Genomic DNA, 26,243 nt, shown 5'->3' with positions numbered 1-26,243 from the left:
CTTCCAGCAGGAAGAGGCGGGTCCAAGCAGGTGACATGGCCTGCAGAGGGAGGAAGTGATAAGGTGTTGGTCAACAGCGCCCTCTTGTGTTCTAATGTACAATTACTATTACCTGAGTCTTTAAGCTATCCCCAATGCACATATGTCTGATAATGTATTTTTGTATTTAGAAAGTATCCATAAAAAAGCCAAATTTACCCCCTGGGGACAAATAATCTGTCCACAGCTCTTGGTTCCAAACTGCCTTTGTCCTTTGCAGATTATCAGGAGGTCAAAGTCCAGGATGCATGCCCGACACTAAACTGTCCACTTGACCCCCTAGTCGTTTGTAACTGAGAAGATGGACCCAGTGGTGAATGAGAGACAACAACCAGGTTCAATTATCCAAAGTGTAAAGTGCATGTTTATCAAAATAAAGTGCAGTGCAGATCTTCATAAACAAAATCAATAAAAAAACCCAATTAAAAATCAAGGCTCAGTGTGGAAGATAAAACAAATAATAAATACATTACAGAATGCTCCAAGGCATTACATTAGACTCCTTGGCAAGTCTAATGTGACCCTTCATTTCCATCTCCCCAGCTAGTGGCTGGCAGTGACACTAACAGCTACGGTTGTCTTCACCCGACTCCCGTTGTGCCCACCTTCATCGGCATGAGCCAAGATGTACTGTAAATAGTTGGCCCTCCATCTTTCTACACACTCCCATCAGTGCTTCCTGGAGCCATGAGAGCTTTTTTTCTTAAAAATTCTCTTTTTTCTTGCAACCCAGTCTTACCCTTCTCAGTCTCTTCCAGTTGCAGAATTCAAGGTTTGGCCCTTCTTGGAGAATTCCTGCTGATAGTCATGGTGGAGCAATGTGGCGATCCATTGGGAGCCTCTTCACAAACCTTACATGACCCTTTCCCATTGAATATGATGGTGAGTCATGACTCTATGCAACCCAAAAGTAGGCAACCTGTGACCCAAAATGGGTTGGGACCAATAGTTTAAGAAACTATGCATGGGAGGGTCAATCCAAGTCCCTGGTCCTACACAACTGTTCAGGGGAGACACCCCTCAGCGAACCATTAACTTTGCATCTTTTGCAAAGCCAGACTATTCCTCCTCCTCCTCCTTGCTACCGCACTTCCTCGTGCACCTGACGTTTTTGCCTTTGCATTTCTCCTTCAACTGTCCTCTCATGTTTCACTCAGATGCCTCTTTTTAAATATTGGCAGGAGCAGGTGGTTAAGTACGCACCCCAGATTGCTAACAAGGCCATTTGCTGAACTGTGAGCAACTGCTCGTGAATTCACATGACAAGTCAATCATCTCAACAACACCCCGGAGCTGCTCCGCCACGCTACCCCACACCTGCACTCAGCGCCTGAGCTTGACCGCAGCATTTTTCTAAAAACTAGAGCCGCCACGGACCTCACTTCATGACACAGATGTTGTTGTATTTTTCGTGGTGAGATGGCAGGTATGGTTTCCTTCTGATACCTCTTCTGTGAAGGCCATGTCGGTATGAGTAACGCTGACAGGACAGCAGTGCACCACCACTCCAGTACTCTCAGCAGGTCCCTTTTACTCGTTTGGGGTCGTGCTTTGCCTTTTGTTCTGTTCGATCTGTGACTTTTCTTGGTCTTCTAGATTGTATGTTAACCTCCAGGGTTCTCCTTAACTGCCATTTCTTAATGACATTTCAGACTGAGTTAACTGCTCATTGGAACGCTGATAATTTATTATTATTACCACACTTCTTTTAACTTCACCTATTTGTTGTCTGGTACAAATCTTGTAATCTATATTTAACCCACTCCCTATTGTCCAAATGACTTGAAATTTTGCACACTTACTCACTTCCGATGACAATACATGAATCAATAATCAGTTTCACTAATTGATCAATTAATCCATGTTAATTAAGAAATTAAATTTTCATATGAAGAATAGTTCAAGAATTCACCAATAGATGGCGCTAGTAACTGATAGAAATATTAAAGGAAGTGTTAAAATATTGATTACAAAATTAAACTAAAACAAATCCAAGACTAGAAAGTTGAAAATATTATATATATATATATATATATATATATATATATATATAGAGAGAGAGAGAGAGAGAGAGAGAGAGAGAGAGAGAGAGAGAGAGAGAGAGAGAGAGAGTACTGTGCAAACGTTTTAGGCAGGTGTGAAAAAATGCTGTAAACAAAGAATGCTTTCAGAAATATAAATAATGATTGTTTATTGTTATCAATTTACAAAATGCAAAGTGAGCAAACAAAAGAAAAATCTAAAACAAATCAGTATTTGGTGTTTCTACCTTTTGCCTTCAAACCAGCATCAATTCTTATAGGTCCACTTGCACAAAGTCAGAGATTTTGTAGGATTCTAGTCAGGTGTCTGATCAACCAATTCTACCAAACAGGTGCTAATGATCATCAATGTCACACGTAGGTTGAAACACAGTCATTAACTGAAACAGAAACAGCTGTGAAGGAGGCGTACAACTGGGTGAGGAACAGCCAAACTCTGCTACCAAGGTGAGGTTGTGGAAGACAGTTTCATGTCATGGCAAGATGGAGCACAGCAACAAGACACAAGGTAGTCCTACTGCATCAGCAAGGTTTCTCCCAGACAAAGATTTCAAAGCAGACTGGGGTTTCAAGATGTGCTGTTCAAGCTCTTTTGAAGAAGCACAAAGAAACGGGCAACGTTGAGGATCGTAGACGCAGTGGTCGGCCAAGCAGATGAAAGACACATCAAGCTTATTACCCTTCGAAATCGGAAGATGTCCCGCAGTGCCATCAGCTCAGAACTGGCAGAAACCAGTGGGACCCAGGTACACTCATCTACTGTCCGGAGAAGTCTGGCCAGAAGTGGTCTTCATGGAAGAGTTGCAGCCAAAAAGCCATACCTCCGACGTGGAAACAAGGCCAAGCGACTCAAGGTATGAACTGGGGTGCAGAAAAATGGCAGCAGGTGCTCTAGACTGATGAGTCAAAATTTGAAATATTTGGCTGTAGCAGAAGGCAGTTTGTTCATCAATGGGCTGGAGAGCGGAACAATAATGAGTGTCTGCAGGCAACAGTGAAGCATGGTGGAGGTTCCTTGAACGTTTGGGGCTGCATTTCTGCAAATGGAGTTGGAGATTTGGTCAGGATTAATGGTGTTCTCAATGCTGAGAAATACAGGCAGATGCTTATCCATCATGCAATACCATCAGTGAGGCGTATGATTGGCCCCAAATTTATTCTGCAGCAGGACAACGACCCCAAACATACAGCCAAAGTCATTAAGAACTATCTTCAGCGTAAAGAAGAACAAGAAGTCCTGGAAGTGATGGTATGGCCCCCACAGAGCCCTGATCTCAACATCATTGAGTGTGTATGGGATTACATGAAGAGACAGAAGTATGTGAGGAAGCCTACATCCACAGAAGATCTGTGGTTAGTTCTCCAAGATGTTTGGAACAACCTACCAGCCGAGTTCCTTCAAAAACTGTGTGCAAGTGTACCTAGAAGAATTGATGCTGTTTTGAAGGCAAAGTGTGGTCACAGCAAATATTAATTTGATTTAGATTTTTCTTTTGTTCTCTCACTTTGCATTTTGTAAATTGATAAGAATAAACAATCATTATTTATATTTCTGAAAGCATTCTTTGTTTACAGCATTTTTTCACACCTGCCTAAAACTTTTGCACAGTATTGTATATATATAAAACTTTTTAAAAGCCACGCTTATATTATATTATAGGAGGTCAGACAGATATGGAGGGGCAAGGTTGTGGATAGCCTTAAAAAAAGCATGAGGCACTTATCCTGTGGTCTGACTGTGGGCCCTAATGCCCCAGTGCAGTGATGGGGACACTGTGTTGTAAAAATGGCACCATCCTTCAGAAGAGACATAAAATCAAGGTCCTGACTCTGTGGTTATAAAAGATCCTGATATCCTGGCTAAATTATCCACTATGGCCGAGTCATTCTGGCCTCCTAATCATCCCCTGTCTGTAGCTGGTGTGAAGGACAGCCGGGTCCCATGCCCGGCAGGGACGCCCCTGCTGCATCTATTCCGGGGGAGCCACCATGGGCAGCTCAGTACCTCCTCCGGGACGCTTGGTGGCAGCCTCCCTGGTGGACGATGATTCCCCAACCTGGCGCAAGGCTCCATGGGAGATGGAGTCCTCCACAGCCTGGTTGGGGGCTTGGATGGCTGCCAGGGGGAGCTGCATGGACTTTCCAGCCCAGCTGGTCGACTCGTCAGCCCCACCCGGAAGGTCAATTAGGGCCAGGTAATCAAGCACCTGGACCGCTTCTGGGTGGGGTATAAAAAAGCCCAGCCACCACCACTCGAGAGAGCCAGAGTCGGGAGGAGGAGGAGGACTAAGCCTGAGGAGGAGGAGGAGGAGGAGGAGGAGGAGGAGTGGTGGTGGTGGTGGTGGTGGTGGTGGTGCTACTGCTGAGGTGGATAGAAGGATTGTTGTTTATAGAGTAATTGTGAGTGTATTTGGGACTGTGTTGGGCCTGTGGGACACGGGGAAGGCGTGCCCCACGGCTGAAGAGAAATAAAAGCATGTTTTATTTAAGTACGTGCCTCTGCCTGAGTCTGTGCCGGGTTGGGCGCTATATAGCGCCTTTTACACTGGCTAACTGTCTCTCACCCCTTCACCACCTAACAGCTAACGTGTGGTGAGTGTACTGGAGCAAAAATGGCCACCATTGCATCATCCCGGTGGATGCTGGACATTAATGGTGGCTGAAGTGTGTCCCCACTCACTATGTAAAGTGGTTTGAGTAGTGAGAAAAGCGCTATATAAACATAAAGAATTATTATTATTATTTTTGTCTCTTATCACAGGCTGTGTGGGTGTTAGTCGTAACGAGAGGAGCTTGGGAGACACAGAGAGAGGTAAAGGAGTATTGTGCTATGCTATTGTAATTTCCTTTATCATGATTAAAAGGTCAAAGTCTGAATATATAAAGTCAAGTCTATGCTTATATGAGGGTGAATCAAAAAGTAAAAGAAATTTGAAAATGATATGGTGACCAAAACGGCGATGGCTCATTATTGAAAACACACAGTGCAGTGCTCAGCCATCAGTGTAGTTGAAGCCAAGGGGAAATGAACATGGACGCTCCACTGAGGGATTGCACCTTTGTTAAACAACATGCCGTAGTGAGAAGGATGTTGGTTCAGTACAGAAGTGAAAACAGCGTGACTCAACGAAAAGTTTATGAATGGGTCGGAAGGCTTAAAGCAGGAAGAACAACCATAACTAACGAAGGTCGAGCTGGTTGTGCATCAACATCACGCACACAAGTCCACATCAGCACGGCGAATGCCTTCATCAAAGAAGACCGATGGATATCAGCTATGGATCTGCACAGACTTGGAGTACTAAAAAGTTTACACAAGATGGCAACCCAAAGATCTTACTGATCTGCACACAAGCCAATATGCTTCGGTGAATTATCAGCAGTTTTCCCTTCCCCTGTGCCCTGATGGACTCCCACCTGGATTGTTCCTGTCTTGTGTGCTCTGTGCTTACTGGGATGGGCCCCAAGTCCCCTTGTGACCTTTCTGAAAAATCCTTGAGAGCGGGTACTGAAAGAATTGTTTGCAATATGAGAACGATTTGTTCTTTAAAAACACCGTAGTCAGAATGCGCCCTGATGCATGGCTGTAATGATTTATCTGAATTTCATGTTAGCTTTGGGATTAATCTTCAAATTATTCACCACAATCCTCAGGGCTCCAGACAAATCTGTTTATTTGGTTTTAGCCTTTGCAACTTAGAAGAGTCTAAAGTGCTGATTGATTTTCAGTTAAAGGAAAAAGTTAACTTCACCCCTGTTTAAAATCTAGACCCCCGCAGTACTTCAAAAGGCACACCAGTTTAAAAATGTCTCTGCTTTTGCAGCAGTACACCACTGTAGGGTAATATTTTATTGCAAGGAACGAGGTGTAAGAATCACAACCTAACATCCATTTTAGAGTGTGACTGGTGGACAAATTGGGCAGGAGGAATAGTTGGGGTACCAGCTGGGACACCCCGTTTAATTTACAGGCATACAGCCAAAACTGGAAAAAAAATAACGATAAAAATCACTTTGTGGGTGAGTGGGCTTAAACAAAAGTGGAGCTATTCCGGCAGCCATCAAAAGTTGGTTTCCTTAGCGGGAACTCCGTCTCTATGTTCTGGGTTCCAAAAATGAGCCCCTTTGTGGACCCCAAGGAGCGGAGCCATCTCAGGGTTGAAAGTGGGTGCTGGGTGTCTTTCTGGGGCCATCTCTCGGAAACTGGAGGTGAAAAAGAAGGTGGTGTTTGCAAATACCCCCCTCTTGTCCTGCCTAGACAGAGGTAGGAAGGTGACCCCCAGGACAAGAATCTCTGGAGACTATCCAGGTAACAGTAGACATAAAGTAGGAACCAGGGCACTACCACCAAGGTTCTGAACCTTTATTCCTCCATGGTCCCCCCAGTGAACATGAGAATATGTGCAGGACCCCCTACATAGGTCATGATATTTACCCTCTTGTACTTTCCCTGCAGACTCCATTGAGGTCCTGGTTCCAAAAGAACACCTCCCTGAATGGGTGGAGCTTTCTTTGGTCCTTGTGGGTGGGGCTAGCCGCAGTCCTCAGACACCTCATCAGAACTGTGGCAGAGAGAGAAGAAGTGGTTAGTGCCAGCGCCCCCCTCTTGTCCCAATTTGCTACTGCTTACCATCTCAGGGCCTGGAAGATGGTCTCCAGGCTCACATGCACGACACCTTACTAACCAATACTAAGAACTACTTAACACTAGTGAGTAAAAATAAGTCTTCAGCCTTCTCTTAAGACACTTTAAAGTAAAAGGAGACCTAATCTGCAGTGCAAGACACTTCCACTGCTTGAAGCCAACTACAGAAAAGGCTCCACCACCCTTTGTTTTACACTTCCTCCTCGGAATAGCTCAAAGCAATTTATCAGAGAATCTTAATGAGATTGGTTGTCTCCTGAAAGGGCGGAGCCTTCGCTGGGCTTTGTGGGCCTCCCTGAAGGGGTGGAGCCTTCTTTGGTCCTTGTGTAGGAGTTATCTTTGACTCTAGCAGGTCATTTAAAGCGCACATTACAAAGTTGTCCAAATCAGGTTTCTTCCATCTTAAAAAATGTTGGGAAATTAAGGCATTTTCTAAATAAGCAGGATTCTGAGAAATTAATTCATGCATTTATTTCTAGTAGGATTGACTACTGCAATGTGGTGTTCCTGTGGTGGGCTGGCGCCCTGCCCGGGGTTTGTCTCTTGCCTTGCGCCCTGTGTTGGCTGGGATTGACTCCAGCAGACCCTGTAGTTAGGATACAGAGGGTTGGATAATGGATGGGTGGATGGAATGCGGTGTTCACTGGTCGTTCAAATTGTTCTTTATACAGCCTCCAGTTAAATGCTGCTGCAAGAATTATTACAAGAACAAGAAAATACGAACACATAACTCCAGTTCTTAAATCCTTACACTGGCTCCCGGTTAAGTTTAGGGCCGATTTCAAAATCCTCCTTTTAACATATAAAGCATTAAATGGCCGAGGTCTGGTTTACTTGTCTGAACTTATCATGACTTGAGCGCACATTAAGATCTCAAAATGCCGGTCTTCTTATGATTCCAAGAATTAATAAAATAACAGCGGGAGGTTGAGCTTTTAGTTACAGGACCCCCCTAAATTGTGGAATGGTCTGCATGCTACTATAAGAGATGCCCCTTCGGTCTCAGCTTTTAAATCCCGGCTGAAGACTCACCACTTCAGTTTAGCACACCCTGCCTAGAGCTGCTGATTAACTGTACAGACTGTATCTCTGTTGTTAGTCACTAAAACATAAGTAACATGATAGTTATAATTTGTTACTAACCCTCACCAATTCTGTTTCTCTTCTCATTACTCAAATGTGGCACTTGGTGCCACGGCCTACCTGCCAAGTTGTTTTGCCTGCCTAAGGTAAAGTCATCCCTGATGGAGGATCACAGGAATCATCAGGTAGAGGGGTCCTTTCATCGGATTGGCTGGCCCAGCGCTGACTCAGCTGTGGAATGGCCAAGTAGGTGAGGCGGCTTGATGGCTGAGGTCTCCAGGACTCTAAACAAATCCAGATCATATTATGGGATATCATCTACTGTTGAATTCTGCTCTGTACTTGTACATTTTTTATTTTTATACTGTATTGAGGATTACTTGTGTTCTGTGTATTTTATTGTATTGACCCCCTCCTTTTTGACACCCACTGCATGCCCAACCTACCTGGAAAGGGGTCTCTTTTTGAACTGCCTTTCCAGAGGTTTCTTCCATTTTTTTTGGGAGTTTTTCCTCGTCTTCTTAGAGAGTCAAGGCTGGTGCGCTGTCAAGAGGCAGGGCCTGTTAAAACCCATTGCGACACTTCTTGTGTGATTTTGGGCGATACAAAAATAAATTGAATTGTATTATATTGTATTGAGGGCAGGGCTAGTTGCCATCCTCAAACATCTCATTGTAACTGCAGTGGAGAGTGAAAAAGTGGTTAGCGCCCACTCCCCCTCTTCTCGCAAGGTGATACTACTTACCGTCTCAGACACTGGAAGGTGGTCTCCAGGTGCCCATGTGTAACACCATACCAAAAAATAAGTCTTCAGCCTCATCTTAAGACACTTTAAAGTAGAAGTAGACCTAATGTGCAGTGGAAGACAGTGCCATCGCTTCAGGGCAGCTACAGAAAACGCTCAGCCATACTTTGTCTTATGCGTCATCCTTTGAACTATTAAAAGCAATTTGTCAGTGGATCTCAGTGACCTTGGGGGGACATAAACAGTAAGGTGGTCCGAGATATACAATGAAGAAATACCTTAAATAAATAATAAAATCTTAAAGTCAATTCTGTATTTAACAGGTAGCCAATGGAGCCCAGCCAAGACAGTTGTAATGTGCTTGCCAGTTGAAAGACAAACTGCAGCATTTTGGACTCTGGATAGCAGGGTCTGGCTAACCCCGGTATAAAGTGCTTCTGGGCGATATAAAAGCAACTGTAGGACTTGAGGGACCTTCAAATCGTAACTTGATGTTATTTTCGAGAATCTGGGATAATGAGCTTGTTGGGCTGAATGTCCTGTTCTCGTCACAAGTTTTCATAATATTCTAATGTTCTAAAGGGTCACCATGTGTTTAGCCCAGCACGTGTGTCCTGGCGTTCCAACTGTGGAATTGATAAAGAGGATTCAGAAAAATGGATTGTTGAATGGTCCAGCCAGGCAACCTCACAAACTCTCTTTTACTATTTTAATGTGTTTTTACATATTACAGAGCAGGATGTTTGCTCAAGTATGATGAAGAAAACTGCTTGAGTGAGCCAATATGTTACTAATCATATGGTCTTTTTTTTTTGGAAATGTAAATGAGTAGGCTTTGGTGACAGAGATATCAGTATTTACTTAGATTTTCTTGCAGTCATACGTTCAATGGCCTTTTGCTCTGTTTGATAAATAAAAAGCATTGATAGTCATGGTTCAGAATCAATTTGGAAAGGACCAAGCACAAATATTTGCCATATCTTGTGAAATTATTTTGAGCATTAAAACCACCTCAGGTCAAGTTAATCTTTTACTCATTCAAATAAAACTAAAGCAGGATTGGGAAAACAAACAAACAAATAAACCAAACATAAAAAATCTTCTCTGCTGAGCTGGCCTCTCAACAACCCTGAGAATAAAAATAGTGAGTTGGACTGCCACATGTACTGCAAGCGACACCTAGTGGTCAAGTATGGAGGTACTGAACATTTTGGACACATTTAAATACATACATAAATGCACTGCAAAAATGCTCAAGGTTGAAGGTTTTTAATTTGTCACATGTAAAACCATACAGGAGTATAAGATGTAGTAAAATGTTTTCTCCATAGCAGATCCCAGACTGTGCCTAAAGTCAAGCTAATACTAATACAATACCAGAAAATACAATCCATCTTAATTAAACTATACGTGTCTGTCTGCATGTCAATCCAGTTGCTGTGTCTCCGTCAATCCAACAGATGGCATATCAGAAACATTAACACTGCTTTCATGAATCCCACACAAAATGGCATATAACAGAGATAGATGCACTGCATTTGTCATTCCAACAGATGGTTCACCACAACCAATAACACTGCTTTTACAAATTCTGTAACAAATGGCATATAACGGAGACACATGCACTGCATTTGTCATTCCAACAGATGGCACACCACAATCAATAACACTGCTTTTACAAATTCTGTACCAAATGGCATATAACGGAGACATATGCACTGCATTTGTCATTCCAACAGATGGCTCACCACAATCAATAACACTGCTTTTACAAATTCTGTACCAAATGGCACATAACTGAGATACATTCATTGCGTTTGTCATTCCAACAGATGGCACACCATACTCAATAACATTGCTTTTACAAATTCTGTACCAAATGGCATATAACTGAGATACATTCATTGTGTTTGTCATTCCAACAGATGGTACATCACAGACATTTGCATTAATAAAAGTCATTGCACAGAGTGACTGGCATTCTGAATGAAAAAGTTTACCACAGTTGGGCTGTTAGATCAGCAAAAGGGGGCTACATCGATGGATTAAAAATTTGAATAAAATGTTGTACACTTAATAATTCCTTGACTTTTTTTGTCATTCTTTATTTGTTCTACACCAGTGTAACACTGTCCAAGTTGTTCTTCAGAGGGTGTAGTAACACAGTCGGCTCCAACTCTGCTTTAAGACACACTGGGGGTTTTTAAGGGCTCAACAGAAGTTAGGACACGTGTATAAATTGTTTGCTTCAACTTGCAAAGCTTTGTTTACTTGCTGCAAAACATCTGTAGTTGTTCCCTGAAGAAGGCCCATTAGTAATATTCTGAAATGTCCCTTTTATTTCAGTTTGACCATGTCGAGACTTGGGGGAGATGAGTTGGAGAGGGGTCCAATGTTTTTTTTTGCCTAGGGCCCCCACAGTCCCTAGAATCGCCTCTGATTTGGTCAATAACAGTAGTGGACCTACATTTTTGGGGCCCTGAAGCTTTAACTGTTATGGGTGTGCCTTCGAATCCAGCAGCAAGGTCTGGGTAAACACTGTTATTTTCTTCAACGGGGCTGTTTCATGACAGATTTGTTATTTTTTTAAATGTATCCACTACATCTCAGATTTTGATTAAAATTGCTCCACTGGATTATCTCACATGTCAAAGTCACTGGTGTGAATACAGATTTCCTATGCCTTATAGTTTCAGCGTCTCCCCTTTTTTGTTACAACACATCATCTACTGTTTGCATCTACCATAGATATTTTATTAACTTTTCATTTCTAATGTGAATTAATTGTACATAGGTAAAAATGTTATTTATTAGTAAAGCATTATACGGTTAGGTCCATAAATATTTGGACAGAGACAACTTTTTTCTAATTTGGGTTCTGTACATTACCACAATGAATTTTAACAGAAACAGAAAAAACCCATCCAAGAAATTGCTCCAATATTACGAGTGGCAAAATCTACAGTTTGGTACATCCTGAGAAAGAAAGCAAGCACTGGTGAACTCAGCAACGCAAAAAGACCTGGACGTCCATGGAAGACAACAGTGGTGGATGATCACAGAATCATTTCTATGGTGAAGAGAAACCCCTTCACAACAGCCAACCAAGTGAACAACACTCTTCAGGGGGTCGGCGTATCGATATCCAAGTCTACCATAAAGAGAAGACTGCATGAAAGTAAATACAGAGGATGCACTGCAAGGTGCAAGCCACTCATAAGCCTCAAGAATAGAAAGGCGAGATTGGACTTTGCTAAAGAACATCTAAAAAAGCCAGCAAAGTTCTGGAAAAACATTCTTTGGACAGATGAAACCAAGATCAACCTCTACCAGAATGATGGCAAGAAAAAAGTATGGAGAAGGCGTGGAACAGCTCATTATCCAAAGCATAGCACATCATCTGTAAAACACGGTGGAGGGAGGCAGTGTGATGGCTGCCAGTGGCACTGGGACACTCGTGTTTATTGATGATGTGACACAGGACAGAAGCAGCCGAATGAATTCTGAGGTGTTCAGAGACATACTGTCTGCTCAAATCCAGCTAAATACAGCAGTCAAATTGATTCATGATACAGATGGACAATGACCTAAAACATACAGCCAAAGCAACCCAGGAGTTTATTAAAGCAAAGAAGTGGAAATTTCTTGAATGGCCAAGTCAGTCACCTGATCTTAACACAATTGAGCAGGCATTTCACTTGTTGAAGACTAAACTTCAGACAGAAAGGCCCACAAACAAACAGCAACTGAAAGCCGCTGCAGTAAAGGCCTGGCAGAGCATTAAAAAGGAGGAAACCCAACATCTGGTGATGTCCAGGAGTTCAAGACTTCAGGCTGTCATTGCCAGCAAAGGGTTTTCAACCAAGTATTAGAAATGAACATTTGATTTCCAGTTATTTAATTTTGTCCAATTACTTTTGAGCCCCTGAAATGAAGGGATTGAATTAAAAAAATGCTTTAGTTGCCTCACATTTTTATGCAATCGTTTTGTTCACCCCACTAAATTAAAGCTGAAAGTCTGCACTTCAACTGCATCGGTGTTGTTTCATTTAAAATTCATTGTGGTAATGTACAGAACCAAAATGAGAAAAAAGTTGTCTCTGTCCAAATAATTATGGACTTAACTGTATGTTTAATAAGTTTTAAGGTTTTATAAGATTACTAGCCACGATGCCTGTTGAAGACAGGTAATTGAATAGTTTAAAAATATTTGCTATCTCTTGCCCTACATGCACCTTCAGCGCCTCTCTTCTATATTCATGTGAGTGAATGTCTTTTCACCGCCTCTCCATCCCGAGCGTGTTCCCATAAAGCCTGCTTCTCAGACTCTGCCATTATTTTCAAGGCACCTTTTTTAGCCTCTGGTCCGGTTTTATACTCGCCATCTTTGAAGGAAACTCCCTCATTGTGCGCCATCACTTTTCCTTTTGCGTCTCACATTCTCTTTTGTTGCATCACCAAAGCCAAACTGACCAATCAGATTGCTTAGAGCAGGGGTCCTCAATCACAGTCCTGGAGGGCCGCAGTGACTGCAGGTTTTTATTCCAACTAGTTTCTTAATTAGAAAACAGTCCATGCTGATAATGAAACTTGGTATTGAACTATTTAGCTTGTTAATGTTTGCATTCATCCAAGAGCAATTTGAATTGCACTGCAGAGTTTCCTTCTATGAGAACATTACCCAAGTGTTTTGTGGACTAGAATAGATTTAAACTTAATGGTCCTTCCAATTCCTCTCTCATTCATTTCTAAACATTTTTTATCACAGATATTTCATGGTAAGCACATGAGCTGGAGAGCTGCTGGTTTATTGGTTATCTGCATCTCATTATTAACTAATGTCTGATTAGGAAAACAGGCAACAATTAAAACTTAAATGCAGCTGCTAAAATCTAAAATACTCGATTAAGGGTTCTGAATGGTAACAGGCGAGACAAGTAAAATTAAGCTCAAAAAACGTATTGCTTTAGTAGTAAATAAAAGGGTTTGAATTAAGAAATTGGTTAAAGTGAAAACCTGCAGCCATAGCAGACCTCTAGGACTGTAGTGGAGGCCCTCTGATCTACAAAGTAACTAAAATTTGTCTTTGGTGAATGAAAGCACTAACAAAGCATAGAGTTAAACACCAACTATCATTATCAGCAAGGACTGAGTTCTAACTAGGACACTGGCTGGAATGAAAACCCGTAGCCACTGCGGCCCTCCAGGACTGTGATTGAGGACTCCTGGCTTAGAGGGACCTGACACACAGACCTTAGTGTTTTAAGAGTCATGTAAATAAAAATTTACCAAAATATGCTTTCATTTTTTTCAATTACGGCTAGCCTAAGGGAAATAATTTTAATAAAAAGTTCAGTTTCTGTCACGAATGTTAATAGTGTTTTAAATTATTTATAATTAGAACATTAAAACAATCTAGGCGTGAACAGGCCATTCAGTCCAAGAATCTTATTTTACATTAAATATACAGTATTTAGAATGAAATATCCTTAATATGAACATTTTTTTGTTTACGGCTAGCATACATAATTCTTTAAAAACTTTTTAATTTTTATTTTAACTAATATTTTATTTTGAATTACACTATATTATTACTATGATTTTTTTTTTTAAACCCCTCTTATTCAGTAGACAAGTTTTAAGCAATGTGGACTAAAGTCGCTTCTGGGGCCCCAAAATTTAAGCTTCATTTGTTCCCTACTAGAGCTGCCACTGGGTTAATATATTTTTTACACCCTACCATAATGAAATGCATCGCAGGCACATGCATTACACTGAAATGTAGTTAACACGTTGGACTACATTTCATTTTGGCACAATTCATCTTCCATATAAAATTTATGAATATTTAAGTCAAAGCTAGCGGTGTCTTTTGTGGACGGAGCGCAGCTGACTTGAAGGCAAAGTTTAGTTTGTCCCAAAGCTCTTCTAATGATTTGGGATCACAGCGACCAGACAGTCAATGTATGACCTTAAGAGTGTTTGTGAAGAGCAGACCTGCTGCAAATCTGTGATCACAATCTCCGAGTCAAATAATCTTAACACCACAAACAGAGCGCTGCAGTGTTTTCGATCACAGAGCGGTTTAACAGGAACCTTTCTTCACTCGGCTGTGTTACGCCGGGGGACACTGTTTCTCGCAACATTCCCGCCATCCGAACCTTTGCACACAAACAATACTGCATTGTTTGCAGGTTGTTAAATGCGCCGTCCTCATTTAAGGGCTCGAAGATGACTACGCTCATGAGGTTTCCGAGACTTCGGCATGCAAAGTCATACTTTTATTACAACTGTCACCCCGGTGCTGCCCCGAAGTGCACTTCGAAGAAAACATTCTGGAGCCTCAGCTACTCGCGTAACTCACTGAAGAAAAGTGTCGGCAGCATTGTGTGCTGTTACGTCCAGACACCCAGAAGAAATGCCTCGACGAGTCAGAAGACTGTCCGGGTCGGCTGCGCCTCAGGCTTTTGGGGAGACACGGCCACCGCAGGTAATGTGTGTGTGTGTGTGTTCAGTCGGGGAGGCGAGGGCGTGGTGACCGGTCAAGAAGAGCAGCTGTGTGACAGCAGGGTTAAGGGCGGGTCCTTGTCTAGGTGTGATACGCTGGGTTGTCACAGTGCACAAGTAGCGAGACTTAGAGGGAGAGAGTCCGCAGCGACAAAGTGACAATTTAAAAGACCGCTGAGTCAACGGATAGTCGCCTTTCCCGTGACTGCCACCTTGCAATGATGCAGGTAGCCCCGCCCAGTCGAAGGGAACCCAGTTACATAAACGCGTGCCCGGAGCGCACTGATTGGATTACGGGTTTGAGTTTTGACAATGCTGGGATTGGCTGGCTCCTGGTGCCACGACACCTTGCCCTGGAATAGTGGATTGGATGGAACTAAAATGGATGCATAGATAGATACTGACATGGCAGCAGCGAAACCTTAGTAAATAAGGACATTGGGTAAAGGCAGCATGTAGGTGAGAATATACACCGCATTGCATTAGGAATTTTAAAACATGAACAGCGTCAAGTATAACTTATAATATTATACAGAAAAGAATGTTTGTAATCAGTCTGCATACGGTAACTAATTAGAGACGACGCCCCCCCCTCCCGCCACATGGGATTTTGCCTGTAAAGTAGGGTTCTGAGATTGAGAAATATAATAGTGGTATGTAGATGAATTTACAATGCTGTCCTGCAGGTGGCAGCAGTGGGCCATCAATGATGATATTGGTGAGCGGTTCAAGTTTATAGGGGTAGTCCTTGCTGGTTGAAACCCAATTGGAGTCCTAAGCAGGGTGGACATTTAAGGGGGGGGGGGGGGGGGGGGTTAGTGGCCCCCTTTTGGTTTCCGGAGCTTGCTCTCCAGCAGTAGCACTCAGCAGGGTCCTATCAATTATTAAGAATCCACTGCATCCACTGACTAAACAGTGTCATCTCCAGATAGAGGAGCAGCTTCAGCAACAAACTGCTGTCACCGTCCTGCTCCACTGACAGACTGTGGAGATCGTTCCTCCCCCACACTATGCGACTCTTAAATTTTACCTGGGGGGGTAAACGTTAACATTATTCAAAGTTATTGTCTGTTTTTACCTACATTTTTATTACTCTTTAATTTTTTTTTTGTATCAGTATGCTGCTGCTGGAGTATGTGAATTTCCCCATGGGATTAATAAAGTTTCTATCTATCTATCTACAATGCTGTGCTTACAATTACTTTTATAAACAGCACCCATCAGGTAACAGCGGCCACTCAGTATCATCAGAGTTCGACTATTTGGTTTGTCACCCTCGGTGTCCAAAGGGCACACCCATTAACTTTCATAAATGACATCTTTCAAACAATGGTGCCCAAAGCGAATCGACCAGCTCTTAGGATAGTAATGGGCATTTCAATTCACTTTACCGATTTGATTCTTTCAAACTACCAGTTTAAATTGATTCTTTTGTTACATATGACTCTTTTCATTTATTTTTAGAATTAGACGCTGGTGCATACATAAAGTAATGCCTCGGATCAGGTCAGGTCAGGTTGGGGAGCATGCACTTGTACAGTGCGTTGCTGCACCCGCCACACAACGAAACTGCACAGGATCCTAGTTGGCAACCTCCAGGCAGGCATGTGGTCCAGTCCCACCCTCTGGAAATGACTGCAGCCAGGTGGTTACTTGGGCATTCCCATGGCCTGGCCCAGCCGCTCAGATCCTCAACAATGAGCCGAATCACCCTCGGGGAATCGTACCACATGGCCGTTGTGCCGTAACTGACGCTCCCTCACAATGCAGGTCATGTGCCTCATTCAGGACTCCATGAGCAACATAAAGTCAGACCAGTGGTACCCAAGGGTTCTCTGAAGAGACACAGTACCATAGGAGTCCAACTCTGATCTCAACACAAGTGCATATTTGAATAATTTATATGTTTGTTTATATACCATATCATACAATATCATTTTCTAAGGCTGATTGGCCGTGATGTGAGTGTGTGTGAGTGCACATGTTCATCCTGCAATGGGCTGGCACCCTGTTTAGGGATTGTTCCTGCCTTGTGACCTATGCTTGCTGGGTTAGGCAACAGCTCCCCCGCAGCCCTACTGAGGATTGTGCTGGGTTAGAAAACGAAATGGTAATTTGTGGTAATTCAAATAGTCTTACCTTTAGTCTCAGCTTTAATTTCAGGAGCCAAATGAAATCACAGGGAGCAAGATCTGACAAATTCAGGGAGTGTGAAGCAACATCCTCTTTGGTTTTTTTTTCAAACAATTTTGACTGACAGTGCAGTGTGCGCAGGTGCGCTCTCCTGGTGTACAATGCACTTTCACATGCGCTGCTGATGCTTTCCTGAAGATGTCTCAGCAGTTTGACGTAATGTTTCTGATTAATAGTCTGTCTACTGGGAAACTCTTTATCAGCAAGTGTCAGTTTGCAAAGACACAGTCATCATTGTGTTTTATATGACCTGATGTGCTTTTTTTTCAGTCTAGAGAAAAATCGCTGAAGTCACCCGCACGATTAAAGAATAAATGTCAGAAATAGGCGCTCGATCAGCTCAGCACAATGCCTCTTGACAGACTGGTTCTCGGTCCTGGAGAGCCACAGTGGCTGCAGGTTTTCGTTCCAACCCAGTTTCTTAATGAAAAATCAATTCTTGCTGATGAAGCCCTTATTACTCAAGTGACATTTTGATGCTTCATTTTAGTGGTCTCGCTTGTTAAGGTTCCCCTCCCTTAATTGCCTATTTCAATCTTTAACAGTGTTTTAATGGATCCTTATTAGCAATAAGATGGAAATGACAAAGGACCCAGCAACTGTCCATCTAACTTGTTTCCATTTACACCTGTGTGGATCCATCATGCACTGTTTGGTTTATTAAAACACTTAATAGATAAATGTGACGTTTGTTGGGTTCAAATCACTTGGATGATATCCTTGGAAAGGATAAAAAAATCTATGAAATAAGAACCTAACTTTGCAGACTACCAAGCCATAAAATTAAATAAGGTCGGATTTTGGCAAAGATTGGTTTCTAATTAAGCAATTCGGTTGTAATGAAAACCTGCAACCACTGCGGCCCTACAGGACCGACATTGCCTACCCCTCGGTTAACAAGACTGTAGGCAGGCAACACCTGGAAGCACAGATAACTACACCCTACTCCTGCGCTATTGCCTGATTCTGGGAATCTTTGGAACCCCCCTGATATAAAGAGTAGACACATGTATATTTAATTATATATTTAACATAATAATAACAATTCATATACATGATAACATATTTAACACGCACAACTAAAATAAGATTATGTTACAGAATTACAAGTGAACGAGAATTGTGTGACTCGTTTTTGAGTTACTGCTTCTGTTCAACAATAAGATGAATGTGAATCGTGCAGTTGGCTCTCAGGTAATTTATTTGTACACAAATAAAAAGGAGAATCATACAACTGGTTCTTGGGTAATAATTATTTAACAAATCAACTTACATCGGTGAAAAATTATAGTTTTCATTTTGAGGCATATTTGGTGTATGTGGCATATATATCTTCTGTATAAGCATCTACGTGTGCAAGTGTGTGTGTGTCTGTCTGTCCAGCCCAGAAGTATGAGGCTACAGCATGAAGCTCAAAGAGCCGGCAAGGCGGCCCCAAGTTAATAAGTCGGTAGAAGAAAGAAATACGAGGCTACAGCATGAAGCTGAAAGAAAGCAACTCCGTCACCAAAGTGAAACGGCACAGGAAAGCAAATGAGAGACAAACTCGCTTAGCCGCGGATAGACAAGGGGGGTGAGCACATCCGCAAAATGAAACCGCCGACTCTGTATTTCAGTTTTTTTTCTGATGATTTCAATAGTTTTCTGGAGCCCGGGCTTTTTACAGCACAGGCTTACACACCTAGTATGTCTATATGTGTATATGTACGAGGGGGGACCCAAAAATACGTATATGTAGTACGTGGTTGGGCCACTAGGACGACCTAGTTACACTCCTCACAAGTCAGTCTGCCAAGTGCCATCAGTCTGGAAGGTTGTGCTTGTGTTCAGTGAATTTTTTTGTAAAAGTAGTTTGATCGATGCTACAGTTACGATCCTGAGTCGAAACAGCAGTCCAGTCATTGGAAAACCGCGAATTCTCCTCGAGCAAAAAAAGCTCGGCAGGTGAAATCAAAAGTGAAAACAATGTAGATTTCTTTTTTTGATGTCAAAGGTCTTGTGCATTATGAATTTGTTCCAGCAGGTCAGACTGTAAACCAAGCATTCTACCTAGAAGTGTTAAGAAGGTTGCGCAACAGTGTGAGAAAGAAACGCCCTGATTTGTGGGAGTCGGGCGATTGGTTCTTTCATCATGACAACGCTCCATCTCACACTGCTCTCAGCATTCGCCAATTTTTGGCAAAAAACGGTATGACAACCCTGAACCACCCACCCTACTCACCGGATTTAGCTCCGTGTGATTTCTTTTTGTTCCCTCGGATGAAAAAAGACTTGAAAGGAAGGCGTTTTGCTGACGTCGAAGAGATAAAACAAGAAACGACCAGAGCATTAATGGGCATTACTTCAGCCGAATTTAAAAAATGTTTTGAACAATGGAACAAACGGTTAGATAAGTGTATTTCCGCCAATGGAGAGTACTTTGAAGGAGACTAATTGTAGTTTGTACAGAAAATTAAATTAAAACACGTTTTAAAAATATTTCCGGTTATTTTTGGGTCCCCCCTCGTATATATGGTGTATGTGGTGTCACTGAAATAAATAAATGAATAAAGAAATAAGGAACCAATTACATGTATTTAATTAAACATTTAATTATTTATGCTCATTTATGCAAATATTCCTCCATACAGTAGATGCCTCGTGAGATGAGCCATTATGTTTGCAGCAAGGGCTTCATCTGAGACAATAACTAAGATTAAAATGTTTTACAAATGTGTATTACAAATTATGTATTTGCTTGCATATATTCAGGTTTAAAATTCTGGGGGTTTCAATCAAGTATGTTTACTTTATGTACTGTGGTAAGCCAGTCCCGGACACAGACAGACAGACACCGAATGTTCCAAACACACACGATTTATTATCAAAGTCCGGCACATAACACAGTGCTCTCGCACCAAACACCTTTATATCAGTCCTTTTCTCTCCTCTCCGGACTTCTCCTTCCGCCTTTCCACCACTCCTTCCAAGCGTTGCCTTCTTCTCCCCGACTCCAACTCATCTACTCGAGGGAGGCGGCCTCTTTTATAATCACCCGGATGTGCTCCAGGTGCTCTGTGACGGCCTTCCCGCGGCACTTCCTGGTGTGGCAGAAGCTCATGCCACATGAGCACCCGGGTGCTCTCCAGGTGTCCCTGGAATTCCTTCCACCACCCGGAAGTGCTGACATCCAGGGGTCTTCAATCCTCTGGGCGCCCCCTTGTGGTGGCCCACGGGCCCCAATAGGGTTGTGGCCCCCATACAGACCAGGGTGACTGCCCTTTCATGGTCCAGGGGAGGTGTAATCTCTCTCCTGAAGCCTTATGTATAAATGGTGCGTACGCACAAAAATGTTGCGTAAGCCCGTTTCCACGCTCAAATCGCGATGTATAAAACCTAAGCTTGTCGTAAAGCCACGCAAATTTTCACGGTAACTCAAACCCTGGCGTACACAAGTTCTCTGTTCGGTTTTGCAAACTGGCGGCACCCAGCGTCAAAGCAGTGCTACTGTTCCAGTGTGGTTTCCCTTTCTTTTTCAGATCCACATCCCTGATGCGGCTTTATAAATACACTGAAATTAACCGCATATTGTTTATTAGTTTAAGGCATCTGATTGTAATTAACCTGTAACAGTATAATGGTCCACGGAATGGCCAAACTATTCCAAATACCATAGCTGCTTTAGCGTTGTTACTCTCACTGCACCACTCGGAGCAGCTGATCAGAAAGAGAATTATCGGTATACAGCATCAAGCACACGCTGCCTCAGCCATGCTGTCTATTGAACTGCTCTCATCTGACAAACGCTTCACAGCCTTTCCTGTATGTACCTTGCGGTTCAGAAACAGTTTCATCCCAAGAACTATAAATGCACTCAGTCAGTCCATCAAGTGCTCCTTGTAGAACGCTTTGTACTTATAAGTACAAAAACCTCACTGTAAACTTGCAATACAGTTATAATATTGTACAACCTGCGCCACTTTATAAAGTGCGTATTTACACATGATGACGATATCATTTTTAAGATGAAATGCAACAAAATATGTTTATTACATTATACAGATAAAATGTTAACGTCATTTAATTAAACATGTGAGGACACGGTGCTGCAGCGCTAGCGAGAAGCTGGCGCCCCGATTATTCCTGCCTCGCACTGTATTCTTGCTGGGGCTGGCACGACACTGCGGAAAGACAGATGGATAGAATACTTAAACACGTCCTACGCAGATATTTCAATGTTCCTTAAAAGTTTTGAAGAATCGGCATTCTAAGCTTACAGATGGCTTAACGTCTATGACAGAACCGATTGTGTGGCGATTGGAATTGGGGGTTAGTACGTTTGAAAGAGACAGTACTGCTGCAATAAATTATTTCATCAAAGGTTGTGCACGGCGCAGCGATCATCATGCGTGAGGCATGAACAATCACTTTGCCACCATGTTCCCATGTTTAATAACATGCTTTAACTCCTATCATCATGAAAATGATATCAAGTATACATCTCAGTATTTTAATTATTCAGAGAGCTGTAATATTACGAATGTAATGGATTCTGTGTCCTGTTGGAGGAAGAGAAAGCCCGTTTAAGAAGCACGTAGTGCACACAGAGCACATAGAAGATCAAATACAAAACAAAGCAAAGCATTTAACGTGCTACTTTAGTTACGATGGGGTTTGAGAAACTAGTAAATTAAGCGTTTTTAAGATGAAGTTTATGATGTTCTACTTTAATGACAAAATAAACTACATTATTAAAGTGGAAATGTCGAGATTAAAGTTGACATTTCGTGTTTTTTCCCCACTGTGTGCCTATTTTTTTTTCTCTGTACCCTAATAAGCTTTCATATGACACTCAGACGGTGGGCTACAACTCGCCTTTTCACAGTGACTTTGATATCTGACAACTTCCTTTTAATTTAGGGGGCTGTGCGACTTTGTGAACTTGAGTTTTCGAGTTTCTCCGACACTCTGTCACTCGATCAACTTCCTTTTGTTGTTTATATCACTGTTTAAACCAACAAATATGTTTTTCTTTGCCCCCACTTATTCGCTGAAATTCTTCTATTTTCCCCCAAGCTTTTGCCATTGTCTTTTCACCGAAGGCTGATCTTAAGGGCTATTTATATTGATTTGCATATTCAAAGAGGCGTAATTCTGGGAGGAGTTGGGGAGTGGCAGCAGCCGTGTGCACGTTTGTTACTTTTCACGCTGACCGGGATTTATGTAGCGGAAGAACATGGAAGTTGGTGTTTGTACAAATTTATGCAGCTGGGTTTTTTTGTGTGTAAGCACATTTCCGCTTTTGTCCATACGCCATGTTATAGTGTGAATTCTACGCACGGCGTTATACATGAGACCCCAGGTCCTTCCGGGCATAGCTCCCGGCCATCCGCCATAGTACATATGAGATACCCAAATATAGGAGACCAAAATTTTAAACTTTCATACTGTACATCCACCAGTAATAAATTAATGGTATTAGTACTTGAGAAATCTAGTCATAAATAGTGACCCCCTTATGAAAATGGAAATAGCTAAAGAATAATAAGAAGAAGGAAATACAAGGGGTGAGTTAAAAAGTTCATGTGCAAATTGGGGAAATCCGCTTCGGATGCGCTGCAGTAACGCTAACGTACGAGTCCCAGATTTGCACATGAGCTCGATGTTAGCACGTTGTTCGAACTGCGACATGGTGCCGAATGACTATGCACACGTCTAACACAAAACAGTAATTAAAACAACACTACATGCCGAAACCAATGCAGACCTGTTGTAACAATGTGTGGGAAATCTGATCTCTCACTCTCCCGCTATATCACAATTCCGTAAACTGCCCCTTGTTTATATTGAACACCGTGGGTTGGGGGACAGAATTTGGGGAGCAATAAGATCATCAGGGTAGATCCTGATAATGGCCATTAGACTTTCACCCTTGAGAATTAGCTTTGTAGCTGTGCTTAAATTTGGGTTGCACGTAAAGCTCCAGACACATGTGAACAGTCACAGAAAACAAAAAGATGAGTGTCGGTAAGACTGTCCTCCTTTAAGAACCCACCATGATGTCCTGAAAAGTAATAGGATACAACATTCCATCTGCTCTAACTCTTAACAGTCATGGATGTTCAAGATAAAGACGGGGGAAAAAGAATAGTTTAGGATCATTAGTGCAAGTGTTTTAATCTCAGCCAGTGCCCTATTCCTTTTAAACTTTCCCCTTTTCATGAAGTGAGGGTGAAGTCTCTGGTATTATTATGAAAATTAAGCAATAATTAAATAAATTAACAAGAAATCTGACTTGAACAGGCCCCTCAAAGAATCCAGTAATTGCTGTGGAAGCTGTATGTGTGCCAGCGTCCCGTTGTTTCCTCGCATTTTATTCTTTGCTGCTGCTCGGCCTGTCACTAGTAAAGGTGGATACATACTTTTGATTGTGTGACAGCAGATGGCGCTATACCAGCGCTTAACACGACACAGACAGATGCAGGAGGCACACTTATAAAAACACAAATATTTTTATTTTTCTTCACTCGTGGAGAATGTCTTCCCTGTTCCCAGGAGCCCACAACATAGTCCAAACATCAAACACAATACTTTACTTTTTTTATTCCTTTCCTTCTTGTCTCCTCCTCGGCAAGCTTTGACTCTGGCTCCCCGAGTGGTGTCTGCTAGCTCCTTTTATATGAGTCACCCAGAAGTGCTCCAGGTGCTCATTGCCCCACTTCCTGGTTCACACTAGCAAGCCCGCGATTCTCGAAAGAATCGCAAATCCAAGAATGGCAATCACCTCATGGAGGGTGGGTGCGTCCTGGGAAATGTCATTTAATGAATTAAACATATTTGTACTAAAGCGGTTTCTTTTTGGAGCTGTGACTCATGTGGTTGTGGTGTTTCAGAAGCGCGTTGTAGGCGCCTTGTTTCCATCAGGACGTAAATGCATGACAATATCGCGGTGAAACGGAGGCTCACCGTCATCACTTCGAAACACAATTGCCACTTCATCAACGATGGGAACATTGTATCGTCTCGGATCCTGTTCTTTGTCCTTTATTAGCACTAAGGCAATTGTAGTTGGTGCCACACCGTCCGCCTCTGCTTTTGTATTGGCTTCTCTTTCAACCTCATGTAGCATTTTCATAGAGTTTGCTAATGGGTGATTGTTTATGACGTCAGCTACGTTTCTCATTATTAGCTCTGTGGTTGACACACTGCGTCCTCCAGATGTAACACGTACATTTGGGCACATTTGCGGTGGTGATTTGGCTCAGGGTGCACTGTTCCAATCCGATGCAATATTTGTCAACAAATGCGAAAGCAGTATGGGCCATTCCCAGGGGGGGAAGCTGGTGCGTGATGAAATATCATGGAGGGTGGGTGCGTCTTGGGACAGTTCATTTCAATGCGCTTCTGTTATTGTTTTTCTTCATGCAGTCTCGTTTTTGTTTGTGTATGGCTGTGTTGTCATATATGCGGTGGTTTGGCCGGTCGCGTCCGGGTGGCTGTACAACCTGGCGTGCACGCTTTACCTCGGGTATAGTTCACAGGTCGTAGGCATGGTAAAGTTTCCATTTAATTCAATAATCCCATTTGAACTAAAGTGGTTTCTTTGTGTGGGCGCCTTCAGTCATTGTTTTTATCCATGTTGTTTGGGTGCCACCTACTGACTCTGGTTTGAACTAACGCAGTTTATTTGTGATACGGAGCGTTCGTTTATTGTTTTTTTCCATCTGGTGTCGTATCTGTGTTTTCTGTGGCTGGACTGTTAATAATGTATTACTGTAATACTGTAATGTGATTCAAATATGCTGTGTAGTCTGGACGTCTGGGGATTCCGTACTGTAATACTGTAATGTGATTCACATATGCGCTGAATCGTCTCGTCGTTGTTTTCTCCGTGGCTGTGTCGTTAGCTATGGGCTCGGATTTGTATTTCAGTTAGTTGAGCTGTTTCGTTTTTGAGCCGTGACTCCTTTGTCTGGGAGCTGTTTCATGCGCTTCATTTGTCTAGCGGGTGTGTTTTCTGTGGCTGCGTCGTTAGCTATGGGCGGGCTCGTTGCAGTGCGCGTGTGCTTCGATGCGCCTGCGTCCATAACCTTCGGTTAGTAATATGGATGGGCTCTGGAGCAGCTGCAGCGCCCCCTGGCAACACCCCCGGATCCCAACAGGGTTGTAGATAACCCCATCTCCCATGAAGCCCTGTGAGAGTCCGAGGCCCCACTGCAACCCAAAGGGGGCTACCATCTAGCGTCCCAGGGGAGGTATGGTTCTGCCCATGCTTGCTCCTCCGGTCCTCTCAGTGAAAGTCGCAAGAACCCCGGCCGTCTGTGACAATTGGCAGTACTGAATGCTTTGATGTTTGGCATTTTATTATTATTTTTTTTTAAAGAACTAACGTGTATCCAGGTGTCTGGCCTTATGACTTTGACGTATGTAAAGGGAGTTTGATAATGGATCGATAACATTATTTATAAAAGAAAAACAATTATGTCAGGTAGCCATTTTTGTATGTGCACTATGTGATGAAGCAACTCTGTTTTTGTTTTCTAATAGAAACAGATGGTCATGATAGCCCCCCCCCCCGACCCCCCGTTCTTTCAACTACCTAATATAAACTGGCAATAGTTTTCCATCACCTTTAAATAATTTTAATCATCTTTGTAAGGTTCACCAATCACAGGTGTCAGGCGCTGTCGCTTTCATGTGCGGCTACAACACCCTCAACACCATTTCTCACTTCTGTGGTGGTAAATGCTGTCAGAAAGTAAATTCTGTATGTTTGTCCTATATTAAAATGACAGGAGGGAAATCAACCCTTTTCTCCCATTTTTTCCTGATTGTAGCAGAGTACATAGACATTAATATCCAAGGAGCCATGCCAGACTATTATTCTGTGAAGAGCGTTTGTCACTAAGCTTCGTATAAATCTCTGATTGTTGTATTTCAAGGGTAATAAAAAACTCTTTTAAAAAAAGACAAGCTTTCTATAAGTTTTAATTTTCAAACACTAACTAAT

General features: G+C 42.5%; 1 protein-coding gene across 1 annotated transcript in view; it reads left to right on the top strand.

The window, feature by feature from the left end:
- The first annotated feature begins 14,484 nt into the window (after positions 1-14,484).
- Positions 14,485-26,243, top strand: part of LOC114652330 (uncharacterized) — a 161,152-nt gene continuing 149,393 nt past the window's right edge. The window contains exon 1 of the mRNA XM_028802674.2: positions 14,485-15,044. Coding sequence (XP_028658507.1) covers positions 14,786-15,044 — 259 coding nt within the window. The 5' untranslated portion in view covers positions 14,485-14,785. The remainder of the gene's footprint in view (positions 15,045-26,243) is intronic.

This window comes from Erpetoichthys calabaricus, chromosome 5, assembly GCF_900747795.2.
Source record: "Erpetoichthys calabaricus chromosome 5, fErpCal1.3, whole genome shotgun sequence".
Taxonomy (NCBI): Eukaryota; Metazoa; Chordata; class Cladistia; order Polypteriformes; family Polypteridae; genus Erpetoichthys; species Erpetoichthys calabaricus.
The sequence above is the reverse complement of the archived record's forward strand: the minus strand, read 5'-3'. Positions and strand labels throughout refer to the sequence as shown.